This window comes from Cricetulus griseus (genome assembly GCF_003668045.3).
Source record: "Cricetulus griseus strain 17A/GY chromosome 1 unlocalized genomic scaffold, alternate assembly CriGri-PICRH-1.0 chr1_1, whole genome shotgun sequence".
NCBI classification, from domain to species: Eukaryota; Metazoa; Chordata; class Mammalia; order Rodentia; family Cricetidae; genus Cricetulus; species Cricetulus griseus.
The window spans coordinates 224,693,970-224,714,250 of record NW_023276807.1 but is presented as its reverse complement, the minus strand read 5'-3'; the positions used below and the strand labels follow the sequence as shown (position 1 = coordinate 224,714,250).

The following is a 20,281-nucleotide window of genomic DNA, read 5'->3' as shown; positions in this document are numbered from 1 at the left end:
TTTTCTTTTTCTTTTCTTTTTTTTTTTTTTTTTTTTGGTTTTTCGAGACAGGGTTTCTCTGTGTAGCTTTGGAGCCTATCCTGGCACTCGCTCTGGAGACCAGGCTGGCCTCGAACTCACAGAGATCCGCCTGCCGCTGCCTCCCGAGTGCTGGGATTAAAGGTGTGCGCCACCAACGCCCGGCTCCAAAGTGATTTCAGGCCTCATGGATTTGCAGTTTTCTTGCCTTGCTGTCTGTCCTAGGAGTGGGGGTGGGCAGCCTCTGCTGAGTATTTGAGCCACTGTTTCATGGATGGTAGGCTAAGTCACATCTCTGGAGGCTTGTCTCAACACAGCAAGGCGGTGGGAACGTCTTGGGCACACACTGCCCCCTTCCTCTCTGGCCCCTGTCACTGTTCTTCCTGGCATCCTCTAACGCACCCCTTCACTTTCATCTTGTCATAAGAAAGCCAGTGTCTCAGAATGTCTCAGTGTGAGCCTATTCGTTCTGAGCATTTTCCTGGCTGAGGCACTGGGCCTTGGGATCCTGGAGTCTAAGGTAGAGCACGAGGCACTGCCTTATCCTACAAGAGTCACATAGAATGGGTGATAACCGGGTAGAGGGCATTAGTTCCTGGCACCCTGCAGCTACACAGTCTCGGTGGCTTCCTGTCATTTTGATGAACTGGGTTCCCAGGAAGCTGGGGAAACATGAGACTTGTTTTGGTCTGGTCAAGATGCATTCTCCCCCCCCCCCAACCCCACCGCTTGATACCCAGATTTAAGAGTGTGCCCTTGTCAGAGCTGTTTAAACAGACTTGCATATTGGCAAGGGGCTGGAGGCACCTGGGAGGGTTCATGAGTGGAAAAGTGACACTGTCTTGGATCCAGGGCTCCAGGGCTTGATGGCCCCTGCTGGGCACACATCTAAAGGCCTTGCTCCACCAGTGTGCCAGTCCCATTCTGGGCTTCAGCTCCTTACCTCTGGAGCCTCAGGCACAGGGGATGTGACAATACCTGTGCTGGTTTCCCAGTGGGTGGAAGTTACTTGGGGTCACTAGGGGAGAGGAAACGGCTGCCCACATCTGCCTTCCCACAGCCTGGGGCATGTGTGCTTACCCTCACACTGCCACCTGTGACTTCTGCAGGACCTCCCCTTTCTCCTAAACCTGGGAGGTGACAGAATGCACAGGGATCGCTGCATTCCCATTTCCCAAAGAGAAATCTTATGCTCACACGGTGAACTACATGCAGTCTGCTTGGGAAGTTTCAGAACCCCATTGGTGTGGTGACTGAGGCCAAACAGGCAGGTTAGCCATGGGAAGGCTGTGGAAATGTGTCCTCCCCTGTATCTGAGGAGAATTGCTAGGGAAAGCAGGGGGGAAGGGGTGTGGCTGGGGACATCTTTGCCCCATAACTGAGATGGCAAGGCAGACCAAGCAATTAACCACTAATGAAGACAGACCAGAAGGGTGGCATTCCAGGGTACTCTTGCCCAGATTGGCCTCAATTATAGGGCACAATTACCTGCTGAGGTGTTGTAGGGCAGTTGCCTGTACATGCCATACAAAGTTTTGGGGGGCACTCCTCAGCTGATGTGTTTACTTCTGGGAGACCACATCTGAAGCCAACACTTCCTTTAAAACATTCATCCCAATCAATCTACTCCCAAGAAATACTGCCCTTTGATCCCTAGCCTCCAAGATTCTTGGGTGGAAGTGGAAGTTCTGACTTCCCTATAAAGATACACAACTTCACTTTTGCCCCAGAATCCCACCTAGCTTTGGTGTGAAGGTGCAGATGGCCTCACCTCGGTTTCTGTTTTCTTTGGTGGGGATGGAGATGTCCCTATCTCCCTGAAGATAGACGAAGAACTGGTAGCGGTGTAAGCCAGTGGTCGGTGGGGGGCTAGGAGGCTGGTAGTCTGTAGGGAAAAGGACAAGAGACACAGGTGGACTCATCACCGTGCTACCCAGGGTGGAGCTCCTGCTTAGAGCATCTCCTGGCTGCTCTTGAAAAAAAAAAAAATTCAGCTGTTTTTTTCCATCCCTGGCGACCTTCCTAGTGTCACTCAAATAAAGTCACACCTATTGAGTCCCTCCCTCCCCCATTAGGATTTATGCTTGGTGAGATCTCCCCTTTGTGTGTTTATTTAAAGTGTCTGTTAGGGACAGGTAGGTGTGTTGTTGTTAGCAGTGGAACTTCAGGTTGGCATGGAGGGTTGAGGCTCCCAGGTGTTCTGGGCCAGGAGATGGGGCAGTTGGTGGTGTTCTGCTTTTGTTTTAGTCTATCCTGATCAATTTCCTGCCCCAGGAGAAACCCATCTTCCCCTATGAGTGTATTTGGCAGTGTGTTTTAATTAAATTTAATTCTTTTGTAAGGATTTCCTTATGAAGTCAATCCCTAAAGAAGCCAGTTTCTTGGCTGATTTGGGAGGATCTGGAAGTGGTTACTAGGGTGGGTGGGACTGGGTTCAAAAGGTCTGATCACAGGCACTGTAGGAGCTGGGAAGCTCCAGGCACTGGGGAGAAGGCTCCCTCCCTCTCATTCTCCCTCTTGGAGGTTGGCGCTTTTTTGGGAGGGTAAGATTGTAGGGTGAAGATATCCTTCCACTTTGCCTTGTACCTACACAGCAACAGGGGACTTGGTTGGCCTGGCCTAGGCCTTCTAAGCTGGAACTCTTTCCAAAGCTGCCTTGCCCCTCTCCACTTTCCTCTCCCCATTTTTCTTTCCAAGGAGGATATACAAGCTGGAGCCAAGAGTCTTCCTGGGTTGGGGTGGTGGTGGTGGGAGGGAAGGCATGATTGTAAGGAGGACGCTAGTGGGTGGGAATACTGATTCTTCATGGCCATCCTCCTCCTCCTCCTTTCCTCTCTTAACCATGAAACAAAAGGGGGACTGACTGTTGAGCATGGTTGGAAGTGGTTCTCATGATATATTTCTGGCCACTGGGCCACCAGCATACTGAGAGCCAGGGAATTTCCTGACTGTTCATCTTTCCCGTTGCAGATCAGATTGTGTGTGTGTGTGTGTGTGTGTGTGTGTGTGTGTGTGTATGCACGCTGAGGGAATAGAGCAGGGTCTGCCAAGAGCTGTGCTCATTTGTGTGGTTGAGGGTCTACAAGGAGGCAGGTGACAGCGTGCCAAGGCCCCCAGGCTGCTTTGGAACTTCGGAATTTAGGCAAATCAGGGGATTCCTCTCAAACACTTCCAGGGCTAAGAAAGACTTCCATCATGGGGAGTAAAATGACTGTCACTTCATGTACATGGGTGTGTGGAAGGCAGAGGTAACAGGTGGCCTCTGGCCAGGTTGGTGGGCTCAGGGATTCCCTAGTGGTCAGAATTCTGCATGGACAAGCATGAAATTAGACTTATGGATTTAATCTCAGGGAAATGGGGACTTACCCTTAACTCTCTTCCTCGGGCTTTCCTGAAGAAACCTCCCCCATTCAAAACCTCCAGGAGTGAAGATTTGGGAGTGGGGAGTGGGTCCCCCACATGTTGGCTGGGTACATAAATGACAACTTCCTACCACCCAGGCCTCAGTTAGATCTATTTTTATGAGGAGACTGAGGTTTTGAGAAGTGAGACTGGGCCCCCAGGAAGTGGAGCTGGAATTGGCCTTCATGATGCCAGCCGATGCTGCTTCATTCACGGACTGTGCGAGACCATTTGTCTTTAGTCTTTTGTCTGGGGCCCACTCGCCATCGGAGTATCCCCTTTAAATAGCATCCAAGGCACACCTTAAGGGTGGGGACCTCAGAAGGCAGGGAATGGGGGTCTAGGAGCCTGGGAAATGTAGTCATGAGTGCCCTCCAACCAGCTTGGCCCTTGGCTGGCCTAATGCCTTCCTAGCTACATGATAAGGGGAAGCCCCCCCTCCTTCTGCCTCAGCTTCTTTAAAAGTAGACCTAGGGCCTGGGGCTATGACTCAGTTGGTAGAGTACTTGCCTAGCATGCTTGAAGCTTTGGGTTCCATCACCAGTATGGCAGAAACCGAGCATGGTGTTGTATGCCTACAATCCCAGAACTCAAGGAGATAGAGGCAGGAGGATCAGAAGTTCAAGATAATTCTTGAGCTATGGTGAATTTGAGACCACCTTGAAATACATGAGACCCAGACTCAAAAAAATAAAACAAACATAAAAAACCCAAAAAGCAACCCCCCCAAAACCTGGATGTCAGTGACCTAGCCTGCAAGTAACCTCTATAACTGGTATTTTTACATTGTGAATTAGTGTCATGGTTACTCTTATGACTGTCATTAATTCCCTGCTGGAGAAGGGATGCTGGGAGGACCCACTCACCTGTTATTACATTGCCTCGAATGTTCCCAGCTTTTATGTCGGAACCCTAAAAGGAGAGAGGGGAAAGACTGTGGATTATTTCCTGGGCAGTGATGGTAAAGGCTGACTCTTGCCTTGCTTCACCAACATTGTCTTTAGCAGCTGGCCTTTCTCTGGAAGCAGGATGGAGGAGGGGTGTGGCTGCTTCTGGGAGACTAGTTGGGGGTTGCAAAATGATACTTCAGGGAGCCTGGGGGAGAGGAGACAGATGCAGAGTGTCAAGGGGTGGGAAGTGTCCTGGAGACAGAGACTTGATTTCTGAGGGATCCTGATAGACACCTTCCCAACAGGTTGCCTTAGGCTCACCATCAGCAGCACCTGAGACTGGGTGCAAGGTGTAACTGTTCATGGAACACCTGGCCTGGCTGTCCTTAGCAGCTGGCTAGTTAAGTCATCTTCCTAGGGGAGGACTCTGCTCCCTCAGGATCCTTTAGCCTATGAGGCAAGGAAGCAAAGGGGAGGTCAGGGGAGAGAGTGGACTGCTTGACTAGACTTAGCCACAGCTCTGGGCAGTCTGTTTGGCCTCAGTTTCTCTCTGCTTCCCCCTGCCCTCCTTCCTTCCACTCAGTGTCTGTGGGATAATGAGTTGCTCCTGGAGGCGGGCGCTAATTATTGTTTTTGCAGGACTGCTGGATGCTTAGATGAAAGAGGCTGGAGCCAGGCCCCTGGGTCTGTGCCACAGCTCAGGGGCCCCAGGCCATGCCAGGGAGCCCTGAGGGCCCTAGGTGTGGGGTTTTATAGCTGTAATGATGGTGATTAGCGTGGTTCTTAATTGATTCTGCCAACACCTAACTGTGCCCTGGCCCCCTTTCCACTCAGTCCTTCCTGGGGCAGTCTATGCCTCTCACTCCCTGAAAGTGGAGGCAGGATGGAGGAGTGGTGGGGGGGAGGGAGTGAGGGCTGTACCATGGTTAGCTTATTGGCCATTCTAGGACCTAAAAGGGACACTGATGGGTGGGGACAAGGATCTGACCTCTTCTGCTTTAGGCTATGCTTGTCCACTGTTCATTGTGGGTCTCCTTGCACGTGTCCCTTCTCTAGGCTCAACTATAAGGGTCTAGGTCATTTTCAGTTGGGAGAAGGGGCAGGAAGCTAGAAGGACAGAATCTTACATCATAAGTCCACTGCCTCTGATTTCCTCCATCCTCCCCCCCCCATTCCTGCAGCCTCAGGTGCACCAGGGTAGCCTTCAAATACAGGCTCTTGCATTAATGCCCACTGTAGCCTTCCTGGTGCTTCTCTTAGTGCAATCTCTTAGCTCCTCCACTTTGGGGCCTGCCATTGTCTGGGGCTGGTATCAGAACCAGATGTGACCAGAAGCTGAGATGCCAAGGCTGAGGTGGAAGTAGGATGGAGGTTTGGAGCCTGGAGGATTTTCTTCTTAATGTCTGTCCCTTCCAGAGGGGAAGGTCAGGACCAAAGTAAGCCTAGAAGCACTCTCCCAAAATAGCTCTCTTGACTACCCTAACAAGATGGGGGAGGAGGCAGGGAAGCCCAGCCCAGCAGGCTGCTTTCTCTTCCCTGGCCTCCCCCTCATTCCTCTCCAAGGAAGCCCAGCCAGTGGTTTGTTTAAGCCAAACAATAGCAACCTAGGCTGGCTGTTTCTCTTCAATTTCCCATGAGCTTGGGTCCCACCCAGAGCAATAAGCAGGCTTCTCCCCTCCAGTGAGGGCAGGGAAGCAGTGAGGGTGGGGACTGAGACATCTGTATGGGTCAGGGAGCTGCTGTTATGGAACCAGAGCTGGGCCCATGTGGAAAGAATGACTTGAGACCTTGCTCAGGCCTTGAAGTATCTTCTCACTCACCAGGGCTGCTTGGTTTTACAAAGACTGGATGCAAACCTTTGGGTTGAGCTTCCAGCATCATTCTGTTTGTGTTTCTACTGACATCCTTTGTTACCTCTCTATACCTGTGTTTCACTTGGGTGCTCAGGACGTTTAGCTACTTGGACCAGCCTAAGCTGGTCCCACAGACAGATTCCACTCTTGCTGGCCAGAAGGGTAGAACATGATGGCAGTGGAGCCATATGCAGTGAGTGGGCAGAGTGGCTGTGACTTACTCAGGTTGGGTGAGGGTGGCTAAGTGTCCTTTGGCTGTAATCCCTCCTCAGTTAGTCCCCGAGGGGGACTGAAATTTCTACTGTGGGATCAACATCAAAGAAGCCAAACTCTAAAAGCTGAGAAAATTGGGGACCCAGAGAGGTTAAACAAATTGTCCCAAGCCATTTGAGTAAAGAGTGGGAGAGCTCCAGAATGCTCAGCAAGTGAGGGACCCCGGGACTCTCAAGGCTGACTGATCAAGGTTCAGGCCTTTTAGCCCACATTACTGCCTTGTGCCTTTTCATGACATCTTGACAATATCATAGTTCCACTGGTAAGCATTGTTGTTCCCAGTTAACCATTATTGAATACACAGGCATGTGTATTCAATGGGTGAGGGCATGGCTTGATAGAATGGAGTGCTTAGCATGTGTGGGTCATTGAGCTTAATACCGAGTACTAAACCAAACCGAACAGAACCAAATAGTATCTGGAGGCCTGGGGTTAAAATATCTTGGCAGAAAATCATATCCAGCCTGAAAAGCCGGAACACTGGAAGATGGTCCGGACTCAGTAGTAGAATGTGAGTGCGATGTTGAGAAATGCCAGCTCTGCTCTAGAGGCAAGGCCAAGAAGGGACCCTGATGGGGGTGGGTAGGGACCTGGTGTTGGAGGGGCACAGACACCACACTTGCACTTTTGAAGGAGAACCTGCAAGAGACCAGGGATCCTCAAGAGCCCCCAACTGCCACCTTTAGGCTTCCCTGCTGCCCACCACCTGCTGTCTCCACCTGCTCTGGGAGACTCCAGTTATTCTTGGTCTTCTTTGAGACCCGACAAACCCAGCCCAAACTTCCTTTCCCTTTTTGCACCTGAAGACAGACTGAAATTTTCAAAAAGAACTTTTCTAAATGCTCGGTTAAAAAAAAAAAGAAATAATTATAGAAATCACAAACACCATAGGTGCAGTTGGATTTCTGACAACCCAGGAAGACTAAGAAGCCACGGATGGATAAGCTTTGTAGAGTGGCAGGACTAGGGTCCTTTTAGGCATGTTTGTGTCATGTACCTGGGAGGACATTAGGGAGCCCTCATAAGTGTCAAGGACAGATGGCAACAGATAGAAGCAACTTTTTTCATAACTATTTCCCATTCCTCCTATTCTGGTGAGGGGGACCTATTAAACTGGTGGGTATCCATGGTGGGATGAGGTGTGGGAAACTGCTCTGTAGGGAAGACCCTATGTCTATGTGTACAGGGTGTAAGAGTAGTAATTGCTCTTGTTTCTTAGAAGTTGGCCTTGAGTGCGTACTCGTGTGTGTGTGTGTGTGTGTGTGTGTGTGTGTGTGAGAGAGAGAGAGAGAGAGAGAGAGAGAGAGAGAGAGAGAGAGAGAGAGAGAGCACACACGTGCGCGCGCACTTGCTTATGTGACTGCATCTATCTATGTGTGCATGCAATAAAGTGCTGGGTATACACACAACTACCTGGCATAGGAATTCACGTAAATTATAGTAGGGACAGAATCCAAGGCCAGGTGCATTCTAGGCAAGTACTCTACTACTGGATAACACCCCCAGCCCTAGCACAAAGATTCTAATTCCACAGAAGGATCTGGACTCTGGGAGCACATGGGTTTCTCTGCGTTGGTAGACAGGAGGTTTCCTTTTGCTGGTTTCCCTCTCAGCATCCACTGTCCCTCTGTTGAGCTAGCTTAGAACTTGGAAATAGATACTTAGGGGAAAGTTGAGGCTTGTTTGAGAGTCACCAGAACCAGGAAGACTTAAAACATCTTAAAATGCTTCTGATTTGTCTCAGGTTAAGTCAAAAGCATGGTTCTGGAAGCTGGTGTGTGTGTGTGTGTGTGTGTGTGTGTGTGTGTGTGTGTGTGTGTGTGTGTGTGTGCGCGCGCGCGCGTGCGCGCGCGCGCGCGCATGTCTGCCTGCCTCTGTCTTTAGCCACTGTTTACTAATGTTCTGATTCTCCAGGCTACTATTCTGTTGTATGATCACAGCATACTCCCTGAAATGGGAAGATGGAGAGTGGTAGATGATGCAACCAGACAGAAAACAGGGGTTGCAGTCTCTCCAGGGCAGGGTCTGTATCCCATCATCATTGTTCCCCTGGGATGTCTTGCGCATAGTGGGCAGGGATGTTGCTCCCCTGACCTTTGCTACCCCAGTCAGTTCTACTTCTCATCTATACCCTTTGTTTCCTCTTCTTGTGGGGACACTTGTGTGCTGTTCTATCCGAGACCTCTCACTTCCTTTGCTCAGCAAGTCCACCAGATAAAGGCTCAGATTCTTGATTTGGTTCATGAATCTCTCTGGTGGGTGCAAAGGGGACGGACCATTGCAGGTCTCAGCAGAGTTGCTGGCCTGCTGGCTTCATTCTGCTGCAATTACCTACAGCCAACTGGACACCCCCGTGGGGGATTGGTATTCAAAGCTCCAGGTCCTCGGGCTACCTGACCTCCAGGTCGAGAATCATGACACATTTCCTCTAACACTCAGGAGATGTTTTAATCTCTTCACCCACGTCTTCCCATTTCCATGGAGGACTCAATCACTTCTGCCTGATGGGGGATTCCCTCTGGCAGAGGGGAAAGTTTCACTTTTTTATTTCAGGGGGAGTGGAGGGCATCAAAAAGAGCACCAGATTTGAAGGGCAAGGCACAGAGAGATAAGGGAGAGTGGTAGGAGAAATGAGCAACAGAGAGTTCTTGGGTAGAAAAGGGAGAAAGACAAACCCCAAACAAAACAACAACAAAAAAAGGAAACTAGAAACGGAGTCCAGACTGGTGACACTGGCACCGAATGAGAAAGATCCTTGCTGTTTCGCACAGCTGCCTGCAAGCTGCCAAGTGGCAAAGGAGCCAGGAAAAGGCACAACACTGGAAAGTGCTACCCAGCAATCTGTGTATTCTGCAATTAACAAGGGCTAAGTGAGTGGAAGGCATTGACAGCTCCCAGGCTCTGAGATCCCCAGGGGCTGTGGCTGCTGGGCCACCAAATGCCAGCCTGGAGGAGACCCAGCTCTGGAGATGGTGCCTACTCCAAGGGAAAGTCTTCCAGTCAATTAATCCTATGACCTGCTCTTGCCCTGGGGCTTGGTCACTGGAGCAAGTGGAATGAAGCCCATGGGAAGATGGAGGCACACAGATCTGAGGCCTCCTGTCATCTGACTGCTTCTAGACCCCAGGGTGTAAGATGGCCAATTATTTTGCACATTTGGTTCCTTCAACATATGTCAAGATCAAAGGCTTGTCACGTCTTTTCCCTCTGCCCTCATGGGCAGTAGAGACAGCATAGCATGGTGAACACTGGTGACAGACCAATGGTCAGGCAGCAATTGACAACAGGATCCCCTGGGTTTTGATTCTGAGCTTGGGTCTCCAGATATCATAGTGGGGTGTAGCTGAAGAGGAATGATTTATTTCTTCCAGGAAGTAGTGGCCCAGATGGGAGGCACATCACCCAAAGCTTAACCACCCTTTATCAGACTGGGTTAATAGGCAAATTTCCCAAGGCCAAGGTCAAGGTTGTCTATGGCCCTTTGTTCCAGGCCATGTAAGGTATAAGTAGTGTCTCAGTAAGTCCTTGCTCACTGGACACTCCCTGTATGTGACAGTCTGTGGCATGGAACTGATTCTGAGGAATGATGAATGGTTAGAGAGATGAGAAGATAAACGAATAGATGAGATGGTCTGTGTTGGGCATAGGACTAATGAGACACAGTTCTGGGTGTTCTGAAGCCCATGATCCAGATGAGCAGATAAATTAACCAAGAAACAACTGTGATAGCTGAGGCCCTGAAGGCAGTGCTCAGATGACGGAAGATACAGCTGGAGAGGAAAGAGAATGATACCTGAGAAAACTATGGAGAGGAGATTAGTTTTCGAGCGATGAAGGATATGTAGTAGTGTTTTGTTTTGTCAATGGGTAAAAACAAGGGAGGGAAGGACAGCTTAAGTTGCGAATTAAGTTGCCTGCTATTTTTCAAGTCTGCAATGTCTCCCACAGGCTGTGTGTTTGAACATGTGATTCTCTGGCCAGTGGTGCTCTATTGGGAATTTGTGGAGCCTTTGGGACACGATACCTAGATGGTACCCATAGGCAACTGGGGACAAGCCTTGAAAGTTCTTCTATGTGCTTCGCTTCTGGACCCACAGCCTCTTATGGAGCCTCCCCAATCGCCAAGCCTTCCCTACCATGATGGACTGTTCGCTCTGAAACTGTGAACTAAGACAAATCCCTCCCTTAATTTGTTCATGTCAGACCAATGAGAAGAGTAACTAACATACTACTTGAGCAATGTGCGAACATGGAAGTGACGAGCAAGATGGGACTAGACTGGATCACCTGTTAGAGCCAGCCACCAGATGCATGTCTGAAAGAGACTCAAGAGAAGGGCGGACATGCAAGGGAGAGGCCAGGCTCCAATGCCAGGGAGTACATCAGATTGTGGAGAGCCAAAGCTGTCAGCAGGTGTTGAACCTCAAGTTGAACTCAAGTTCATCTCTGAAGCTTGAGTTCACAGATCCTAGGCAGAGGCTTTCTGCTTTCCAGAGACTCAGCTGCCATCCCAGGATGGTTAGTGGAGCTAGTTGGCTGAGCTGCTGTTCAGGTCAAGAGGGGATGAGGGTTAGTCTGGGCTTTGGTTCCCTGCCATGCCAAAGGTCAAAAAGAAAATGCCTGGATTCCATTATCAGTGGCTTCCCTCAGAGCATTCGAGCTTAGGATCTGGAACCCCAAACACTTCTCTTCCATAAACACTGGTTTTTGTTTAAGATTACAAAAGGACTGAACGCTTCTTTTACTTGAACTAAGTGTGGTGAGTGTGTGTGTGTGTGTGTGTGTGTGTGTGTGTGTGTGTGTGTGTGTGTGTGTTGTGAATGTGTGTGTGTAGGGGGGAGCACAGGACATCCTCAGTGGGGTAGGCAGGCTTCTCACCAGGGTTTCTGCATGAGTTAGTTCACATTGTCGCCCACTTCCCAGGAATGTCTGTGCTCAAGTGCAGTCTCTGGGAGACTGCCTGCCTGGAGGGTAAAGGCCTGCCGCCCAGCATACGGAACCATGTTTCCTGGTCTGACTTTTGGCAGTCACAGACCAAGAAAATGGAGACGTCCAGTTGATAGGCGACTCAGGCATCCGACATGACTGTGATACCAGGCAAGCCAGACTTCTGCCCAATGTCATGACCAATTAGCTTCGTGACTTTGAGGAGCCACTCAATTTCCAAGTGTCTCAGTCTCTGTACCTCTAAGTAGTGATGGTGATGTACAGTTGGGGTTTCTCACAGGGTTGCTATGAAGTTGTTTGGAAGCAGAGCCCTGAAGCCCCACAGTGCCACCCAAGTGTAAGGGTCATTACTGAGATGAACTCTCTGCTGAGGCTTCAGGAAAGGCTAGTGGAGGGAGGAGGGGCTCTGTAGCTGCCAGTGCTCTTGGATTGCGACAGACCCAAGAAGTATCTGTGCCGGGTCAGGCTCACAAGGCTAATGGCTGTGCCTAGGGCTTAGAGGTTACCCAGCTGTGACTGCGGCCTGTCCCGCTGGGCCTATGCTCACCCCAGGCTTCTGGAGCAAGTAGTATATAATGTTTATTAATAGGCCTTGATGAGGGGCATTAGTGTCTCCTAATGACACCATCTGAGCCTGGCCTCTTTTCTTCTCTTACTCCTTGATCCTTCTGCCTATTCCCAGCCCCAGACACACACACACACACACACACACACACACACACCACACACACACAACACATTCTCTCTCTCTCTCTCTCTCTCTCTCTCTCTCTCACACACACACACACACACACACACACACACACACACACAATGTCCAGAGAACACATGTCTGGAGGAGGATTGTGCCAGAAGGCAAAGACAGGAGCCATTGTCTGAGGGAGAGAGGGCTTTGCCAATGGGGAATGGATGGGAGGTCTAGCCTTGGGAATCAGAGGGAGGGTCCCAGTGGGCAACAAGGCAGGAGTTGTGGAAACTTGGCCAAAAAATGGCTTGACGACTGAAGGGGAGCAGAAAAGTGGCAAGACCTTTTCAGAACTGGTAGAAATGGGAATGGCTGGGGATAGTAGTAGCTTCAGAAGGCTGGCTTCCTTGAAGGGAGCAGCAGCTGGGTGGGGAGCTGGAACTGAGGAGACTATCTGGTACCCTGGAGCTGGGGCTGACAGGGATAAGTGGCAGTGGAGAGACAGTCAAAGGCATGGAGAATGGTGACTGATACATATACTCAGACCCCTATACTTAGGTACATACAACACTCATATGTACTCACATGTGTGCACTGACTACACCCACCCCAATATATGTATGATCACACTTATCTGCTGATGCTTACTCACCACAAATATAATATACAGAAACATGTACACTCAATATGTTCATAACCTAAACATCACTCAGGTGCTCACATATACACATTTATGGACTTAAACACAGCAAATACAACATGCTCTCATGTACAATAGGTTCATACACTCACACAGGCTCACACACAACCACAACACATAATCTCACATATGCTTGCCTCTATATTCACATACACATGAAGAGGCACATATATATGTGCACACAAATACACTCACACACACACACACACACACACACACACACACACACACACACACACACGCTTGCATACACTAGCGTGCTCATACTCAGACCCCTATACTTACATTCTCACAAATACACAGATACGTGCGTGACCCTCACTCACACACTCCTCTCCCAGGCAGCCTCTCATTGGTGGTGTTGTCAGAGTTTAAACATGATGGGAGGAACTGGGCATGTGTCTAGGCTACAGCTTGGACCGTGGGAATCTGACAAGTGGCAGGGAGTGTGGACAGACAGATAACAGACTGATGCAGAGGTCTGTGGGTAGGCCCAGAGCTGGCTTACCAGCTGGGAGGTGCAGAGAGTATGGGGGGCAGCCTTCTGGGAGGTGGGCCCATAAATCTAGTCCTCCTGGGCCTTCCTCCCTGGGTGCTTGTAGGAGGCTGCAGGTACACTGGCTCCAGCAGCAATTAAGAAAGGAGTGCAGTTAATCCCTAAAACAAACAGGGCTTGAGAAATGGCAGCCCAACTAGAGCTGCAGGACTCACTCTTCAGCCCTGGCTCTTATCAAGCCTCATCTCTCACCTGTAGAACCCTGTCTTTCTGGCTGCTGACTGCACCCCATACCTGGCATCCCCCTCCCTGCCCTGCATTGTGTAGAGAGATGAGCTAAGGAGGACCCATATGCTGGGAGGAGGTGACCCTACCAGACTTTTGCTTCCTAATTCACAGCAGATCCCTAGGGAGTGGTGCCTTGCCAGGCCGATGTCTAGAATGCCATGCCCCAACTTGGGAGGCTCCTGAGGTGGTGGGGATTGCTCCCAGGAGCTTCCTGAACCTGCAGAGCACCTGGCCTCATAGAGTCCCCTTGACCATGATCCTGCTAACCATCTGTCTCCCCTTGTTTGGCTGAGACATTCTTCACTCCTCACCCCAACCCATCCATTCACTTTCAGCTGCCAGCAATCTCTGGGCTACTTGGACCTCCCCCTCCCCATCTAAGAGATGAGGGGTCTTCTTGAAGTTGGGTCACACAGTGGGCTAGGGTATAGAGATGGGTGAGAAACCTTACCATCACGAGCCTTCTGCTGTGGCCTCAGATAGGGTGGGGGAGCCAGAGCAGTGGCAACCGGACTCTTGGGTTCCAGTCTCTGCTTTGCTCCCCCCCTTTGCCTTATTTGGTGAGACTGTCCTCAGCATATATTTCCTAGTTGTCAGGAGAGAGCAAATGGGTGAAGGTAGGGGGCTCAAGGGACACGTCTTAGACAAATAAAGGATCAGAAGCAAGAGGACCTGCAGGGCCAGTCCCTGCTCTGCAACTCTGGTGGCAAGAGAAACTGTAATCCAGACTTTTGAGCCTCCGGTCCATGGACCCAGGCATGGGGCTGCCCTGTGACCAGGGAAAAGGGAAGGAAGGAGGGAAGGAGGGGAGAAAGGATGAAAGAAAGGAAGAAAGGAAGAAAGGAAAGGAGAGAGGGACCTAAGGAAGAAAGATCGGAGCTTTTTGAAAGAGAAGATGCTGGGTAGAATTGGAGGCTCTGGGAAATGGATGCTTGTGAGATAGTGTGACAATAGGCAGAAACAGTCTAAGTCCCATTCAAGTGGCATCTTAATCATTCCCAAAGACTGACAGTGACCTTGGCTTCTGCCTACTAGCCATTAGCCCCTTGTTATTGAAAAATGCAGCTGTCCCAGAGCAGCAGCCTGCTTGGGATGGCAGCTCTTTAGAAAACACAGCATCTGGGGTTCCACTCTCGGCCTAGAAAATCCCACCATTTTTAAAAATAAGAACCTGGGGGAAAGCTGGTCCCAGTGATGCAGGCTTGCCATCGAGACTGAGGTAGGTGGATCACAAGTTGAAGATTAGACTGAGCTACAGAGTGAGTTCGAGGCCAGGCTGGGCAACTTAGTGGAACCTGTTTCAAAAGTTTTTAGACGTGGAAAAAGTGGGATGGGTGGTTAGGGGTACAGCTCAGTGATAGAATGCTTGCCTGGTATAGGCAAAACCTTAGGCTCAATTTCCATTGTGGTCAAAAGGAACAAAACAATCCCCCGTCCTTCACCCACCCAAGGTGATTCATGTACACACTTAACCTGGGTACTACCTGCCACAGATTCCCTAGGTGTCTCTGGGCCCAGGAAGGGGATTGCCTCTTCAGCAGACATATGATGACAGCAATGGGAACCCTCTGTGTTCTAGTCCTGGATGGGCTCTACTTTCCTGTCTTTTCCAGGCTCTGGTCCCTTGGAAGCCTTTACTTGATAGGCCCTGGCTGACCTTCAGGTTCTAAGGTTCCTGCTTTCAAGTAAGGTGGTTCAGACAGGATGGGACAGTCAGAAGAGGGTCAGTCACCTCACACAGGGACACTGGGCTTTGAGCTCTTGAAGTCTTGGGGGTGAAGTGGTCACCCCATTTGACAGGTACACGAGGGCTTCTGATGCCCTCTGGTAATCCTTCTCCAGACACTACTCCCTCTACAACTCTATGTGATGTGAGGTATTTCTGTTCTCCAAGTAGGTGGGGACCTCAGAGGCCAATGCAGGAGGGAGGACACTGGAAAGTGGGGACCTATAGACCGGAGGATGGTGCGGAAGCACTTGGTCAGTCCTGAGGGCCATAACCCTCTCTGTGGGTTCTGGTGGCAGTAGGAGGATTGTAGCTGAGCCCCTTCCTTGTTTAGTTCTCTGTCCTCCCAGATGTCCAAGGCGCCCATCCATGACCCGATACCGTACTACCCTGTCATTCCTTGGCTGTGCTAGGACCTGTGTGGTGGGCCTTCATGTCTCTGCCTGCCTGTGACAAACCAGATCTGTTTGTTAGGCCCAGGGAATTATGAATGGGGCCCACCAGAGCCCAGCCAGGGGCTGGGGCCATGCAGTCTCCAGTCAGGCCCAGGGCTTGCTCTCATTCCATTGTGTCACTTTTTACAGTGCCCAGCAGGCAAATGCCAACCTGGGGAGCTTGGCAATTACAATGAGAAAAACAACTCAGGCTAATACAGCAAACTCCACCCTGACCTCATGGCTGGTCCCATAGGTTTCTGGAACTGTTGGGGACTGACATGACCTCAGGGAGCGGAGAGCTCCTATGAGAACCTGGGTAGACATTTCTTAAGGGCCACTCAGTGCCAGCAGTCACTGGGAAGGTGCATACGAAGAGGTCCTTGGCTGCTTCTTGGCAGGCGGAAGAGTAGGGGGCAGGGCAGCTTGGGGTGTTTGGCATCCAGCCCCTGTAGGGAGCATCCTCAGTCTCAGTGTGTTGAAATGAATCTTTGCACAACTTTGAGGAGGGCCTGGCCATTCCAGGTGGTGGTGCCGAGGGGCATAAGGAGATGGGAGGAAAGGGGACCAGGTGACAGTAGAAGAAAACTCTAAAGGGGGTCAAGGGATATCTGCTGACTCCTTAACCTACCTCCTACCAATAAAAGCCCATTGTAATTATTCCAGGGTATGCCTCACCTCTGTAGAGCAGTCTGGAAGTTTGGATACCTAAGCTAGATCACAGAGAAATGAGACAAAAACCTCTGTAGGGGCAGCCACAGTGTCTGAGGCTGCTGTGCACATAGGCAAAGGGGTCTTTAATGAATGCAAATGACAGCCGATTAATCTGCAGGCTCTTCTCTGTGGGCTATGGCCACGCTCCATTCATCCTGGATGGCTTGCACCATTGGGGTGGGCTTACTGCTCCTGGCTTTTCCATCCCCTTGTCCCTCATGTCCCTAAGGACTAGAGTGGGATAGAATGGCTCTGGAAGATGGGTCTTCACCCTCTCAGATTTTGTTATCAGGTGTTCCCTCATAGTGAGATGGTTACCTTTCTGGGGACAAGGAGTGGGAGTAGAGTGCAAAGGGAAGGCCAACTAGCCACTGGACCGACTTATAGAAAGGCGTTAAACTTAGGAGGTGAGCAGGGCACCTCCTAGGCTGGGTAGGCAGCTTACTTCTCAGTCACCCACTGACTAAGGCCTTGAGAAGGTGGCCAGGCCACTAGACCTGTTGTCTTGTAGCAAAAGACAGGAAGAGGAATTGGGGCTAGGACAGTGTCCTCCTTCTAGCTCAGTCCACATGCCCTGTCCTGGCTCCTAGCTCATGACAACTCAGCTCTTAAGTACTGCTAGGTTCTGAGTACAGGGCTTGGTAGGTTCTGAGTACAGGGCTTGGTTTGAAATAGCTCATAGTGTATCAGGGATTTGAGAGTACAGAGATACAGCTGCGACCAGAGCTAAAGAAGGGGACATATGGAGGACCTAGTGGGGATAAGGAGGCTTTTTGGGAGGAAGCTGTGTAAGTAATGCCTGTGTTAAATGAACCTGGTAGATGAAGGTAGAGAGAGTTGTCCACTGGGATGGCAATGCCTTCTTGCTCCAGACTGCCGCTGTCACTCCTAAGCCCTCAACAGGACCCGTTTACAAGAAACCTCAGAGTTTTCAAATACCATTTACATGCTACCTGTCTTGGGCTGCCTGGCATCTGGAGGTTGGAGAGTTGGAGGGGCAATAAGAGGCAGTCCTGAGACTGAGGCTTACAGTCTTTCCCCTTGGCTGGACAGCTTCTTTGGAGACAGGAGCGGTACTCCCTTTGGGGGAGAAACCCCTTCAGTTTCTACTGCCATAAAGAATGGGCCAGAGCTCTCACTGCAGCATCTAATGATGGGGTTGGATGTAATGAATATCTCTGGTCTCATAAAACAGGCTAATGACGGCCCTCATTTCATGGACCCCTTTTATCCTCACTGTTCCCAAACTAGAAGGGACTATCTTGGGGGGCTGAGGCCCTGATCCTGATGGCAGCCATAGTCCACAGCTAGAGTTGCATGGGGGAGTTGCGAGTAGGGGGTGTCTGTTGGAGATTTGCCTGCTGCTCTTTCATCCCTTACCTGGTACAAACAGCCTGAAGAATTTGGGTCAATGGCCGAGAATGCTCAGCCCGAGGAACTGGGCAGGGATTATGAAAGGAGGACACAACTTAACACCCTGATTCCTAAGAACCCATGGACCCGACAGAGGCCGAGAAAGCACGTGAGTGCCCAGAGGCAGTGCCACACCCTCTTCCTCTGGCTGGGTGCTGATAGGAGCTCACTGAATCACTCCAGTCTCCATCTAACACCTGAGAAGAGCTAGACTCCAGGAGGGAGGGCCTGCGCTGCTGAATCACCAGCAACACCTGTGTTTTGCTTGGGAGGTCTCCTGCTCCTAGACCAGCCAAGCCTGACCCTGTTTGGCTTCCTGGAGCTTGGTGAGATCACAGCCTAGGGTGTTATGGCTGCAGGCCAGTGTGACCTGCTATGCAGGAAGGGTTTTTAAAGAGATACTTGTGCCTGTGTTCCCAGGACTAGTTCAATGAGAGAGAGAGAGAGAGAGAGAGAGAGAGAGAGAGAGAGAGAGAGAGAGAGAGAGAGAGAGAGAGAGAGGAGAGAGAGAGAATGAAGCTGTTTTGTGAGCCCACGGCCCCATGGGACAGTAGAAATTGGTCATTGAACAGATCATCACCCAGGATACACCATGAAGTGGAAAACAGTTCTACCCGGGGGTGCACAGGGGATCTTGGTAAGCCATAGCACCCAAGGGAGAGAGGATAAGCATCATTAAAGCCCCCAAAGCCTCTCAGGAAGGAAAGAAGATTCTAACTGGAATCTTCTGGTCAGGATAAGGTCTACAGGCCACCACGGCAGAGTCTGTAGCAAGTGGCAAGGGTCATTTCTGACTTAGTCGGGCACTGGCCCAGCCCTGCTTCCAGGTGACCTGCAGATAATTGGGGTCAGCAGAGGTCAGAGGATCTCAGGGATGCAAGTTCCCTGTGCCCCAAATCAACCTTCCCTTTCTATATCCTCTCCCTTCTAAAGTGGGACCAATACAGCACCCCTAGGTCATGCTCAGCCTCCAGCAGGGCATAGAGGGAGTACCCTCTACCCCAGGCATTCCAGGCCCTGTGTGACACTGTGTCATATACTCCTTCAGTTTGCAGTTGGAGAGCACAAGCTCTTGGGAAGTGACACCCCCCCACACCCCCCGAGATCATTGGGCAGTAGAGTTGGGAGTGGAATCCAGGCCCATGTCTCCCTCCTGGCTCATGGCCCAAAGTGCTTCAGCTTCCACTTTGGAACACAGGAGGGCTGTGTGAAGGGAACCAGTCCTGAGGGGAAGGCTGGTTTCTCCTCTTTGCTGTAATCTCTCTGGCAACCTTGGGATGAAAGGTGGTCAAGTCAGGACTTCCTATACTTCTGTACCATGCCAGGTCCGGGCAAGAAAGCTTTTCTAGACAGTGACAGGTCCCTTTCTATGATGCTTACTTACCTTAGGGCCTTTGGTGCCTAAGGTGCCCCTGAGAGGGGAAGGGGTATGATGAGTCAGCAAGTCTCTACCTTTGGTGCCCCTTGCAATCTGCTTGGGGACAGAGACCTGGGGGGCGGGGGTTATAGGGCAGACTGGGTGAGTGAGTGGGGCTGGAGGTTTCACCATGCAAGTCTGAGCAGCCTTTGTCTGACATGACCAGGGAAAGCTAATGAGTTACAGTTCAGCCTGGCCTGTGGGTTCTCTGGGCTAAGTGTCTTTTTTTTTCTTTCTAGTCCATTTCACACAGCTTCATCTAGGAAGCCTTCCTAAATTGTCATTTTCCAGTTGCTCCTCTCTCACGCTCTGTGTTGGTCTCTACTGCCAGGCCTGGCTGTCCCTTCTTCTGTGAACAATCTGACGGGACACCATCCATTCTCCACCTTCCACCTCTTGTGAAACATTTGGAGGGCCTGCTTTGCCTGTGAGTTTTTTTTTTTTTTTTTGGTTGGAAGGAAAATGAATTTACACTAAACATGTACCAACCTTTTTTCCCCCTTGTCATTACTTTCTGAAAAAGCAGTATAGTAACTATTTGCATAGCATTTACATTGTATTAGATATTATAAATTACCCTGATTTAATGTATACAAAAGGGTCTTTTGTTTTTATTCTTTTATTAGTTCAAATTAGGAACAAGCTTGTTTCACATGTCAATCCCTTCTCCCTCTCCCTCCCCTCCCCCACAATATCCCACCTGCCCCTAGCCATCCCCCCTCCACTCCCGAGGCAGGGTAAGGCCCTCAAAAGGGGCTCCCCAAAGTCTCCCACATCATCCTGCCCATGAGTTCTGTATCACTTGGAACCACTCAATCAGCACAGCCAGGTGAGAGAAACTAAGGTTGGAGAGGACGGGGCTGTACAGCTCATTAGGTAGCAAATTTTAAATGAAAGCTAGGCTTTTCTGAATTCATGAAGTATGCTATTTGCCCAGCATCATGCTGTCTTTCAAATGTTTACTTAGAAGGATGCCAAAAGAAGTGACAATTGACTATTGATGTGCCCATGTGATGGAACCACAG

General features: G+C 50.4%; 1 protein-coding gene across 1 annotated transcript in view; it reads right to left on the bottom strand.

Annotated features, from left to right (window-relative positions):
* Pebp4 (phosphatidylethanolamine binding protein 4) overlaps positions 1-20,281 on the bottom strand; it is a 204,504-nt gene that overhangs the window by 9,122 nt on the left and 175,101 nt on the right. Inside the window, exons 4-5 of the mRNA XM_035453111.1 lie at positions 4,287-4,332; positions 1,790-1,903 (exon numbers count right to left, since the gene is read on the bottom strand). Coding sequence (XP_035309002.1) covers positions 1,790-1,903; positions 4,287-4,332 — 160 coding nt within the window. The remainder of the gene's footprint in view (positions 1-1,789; positions 1,904-4,286; positions 4,333-20,281) is intronic.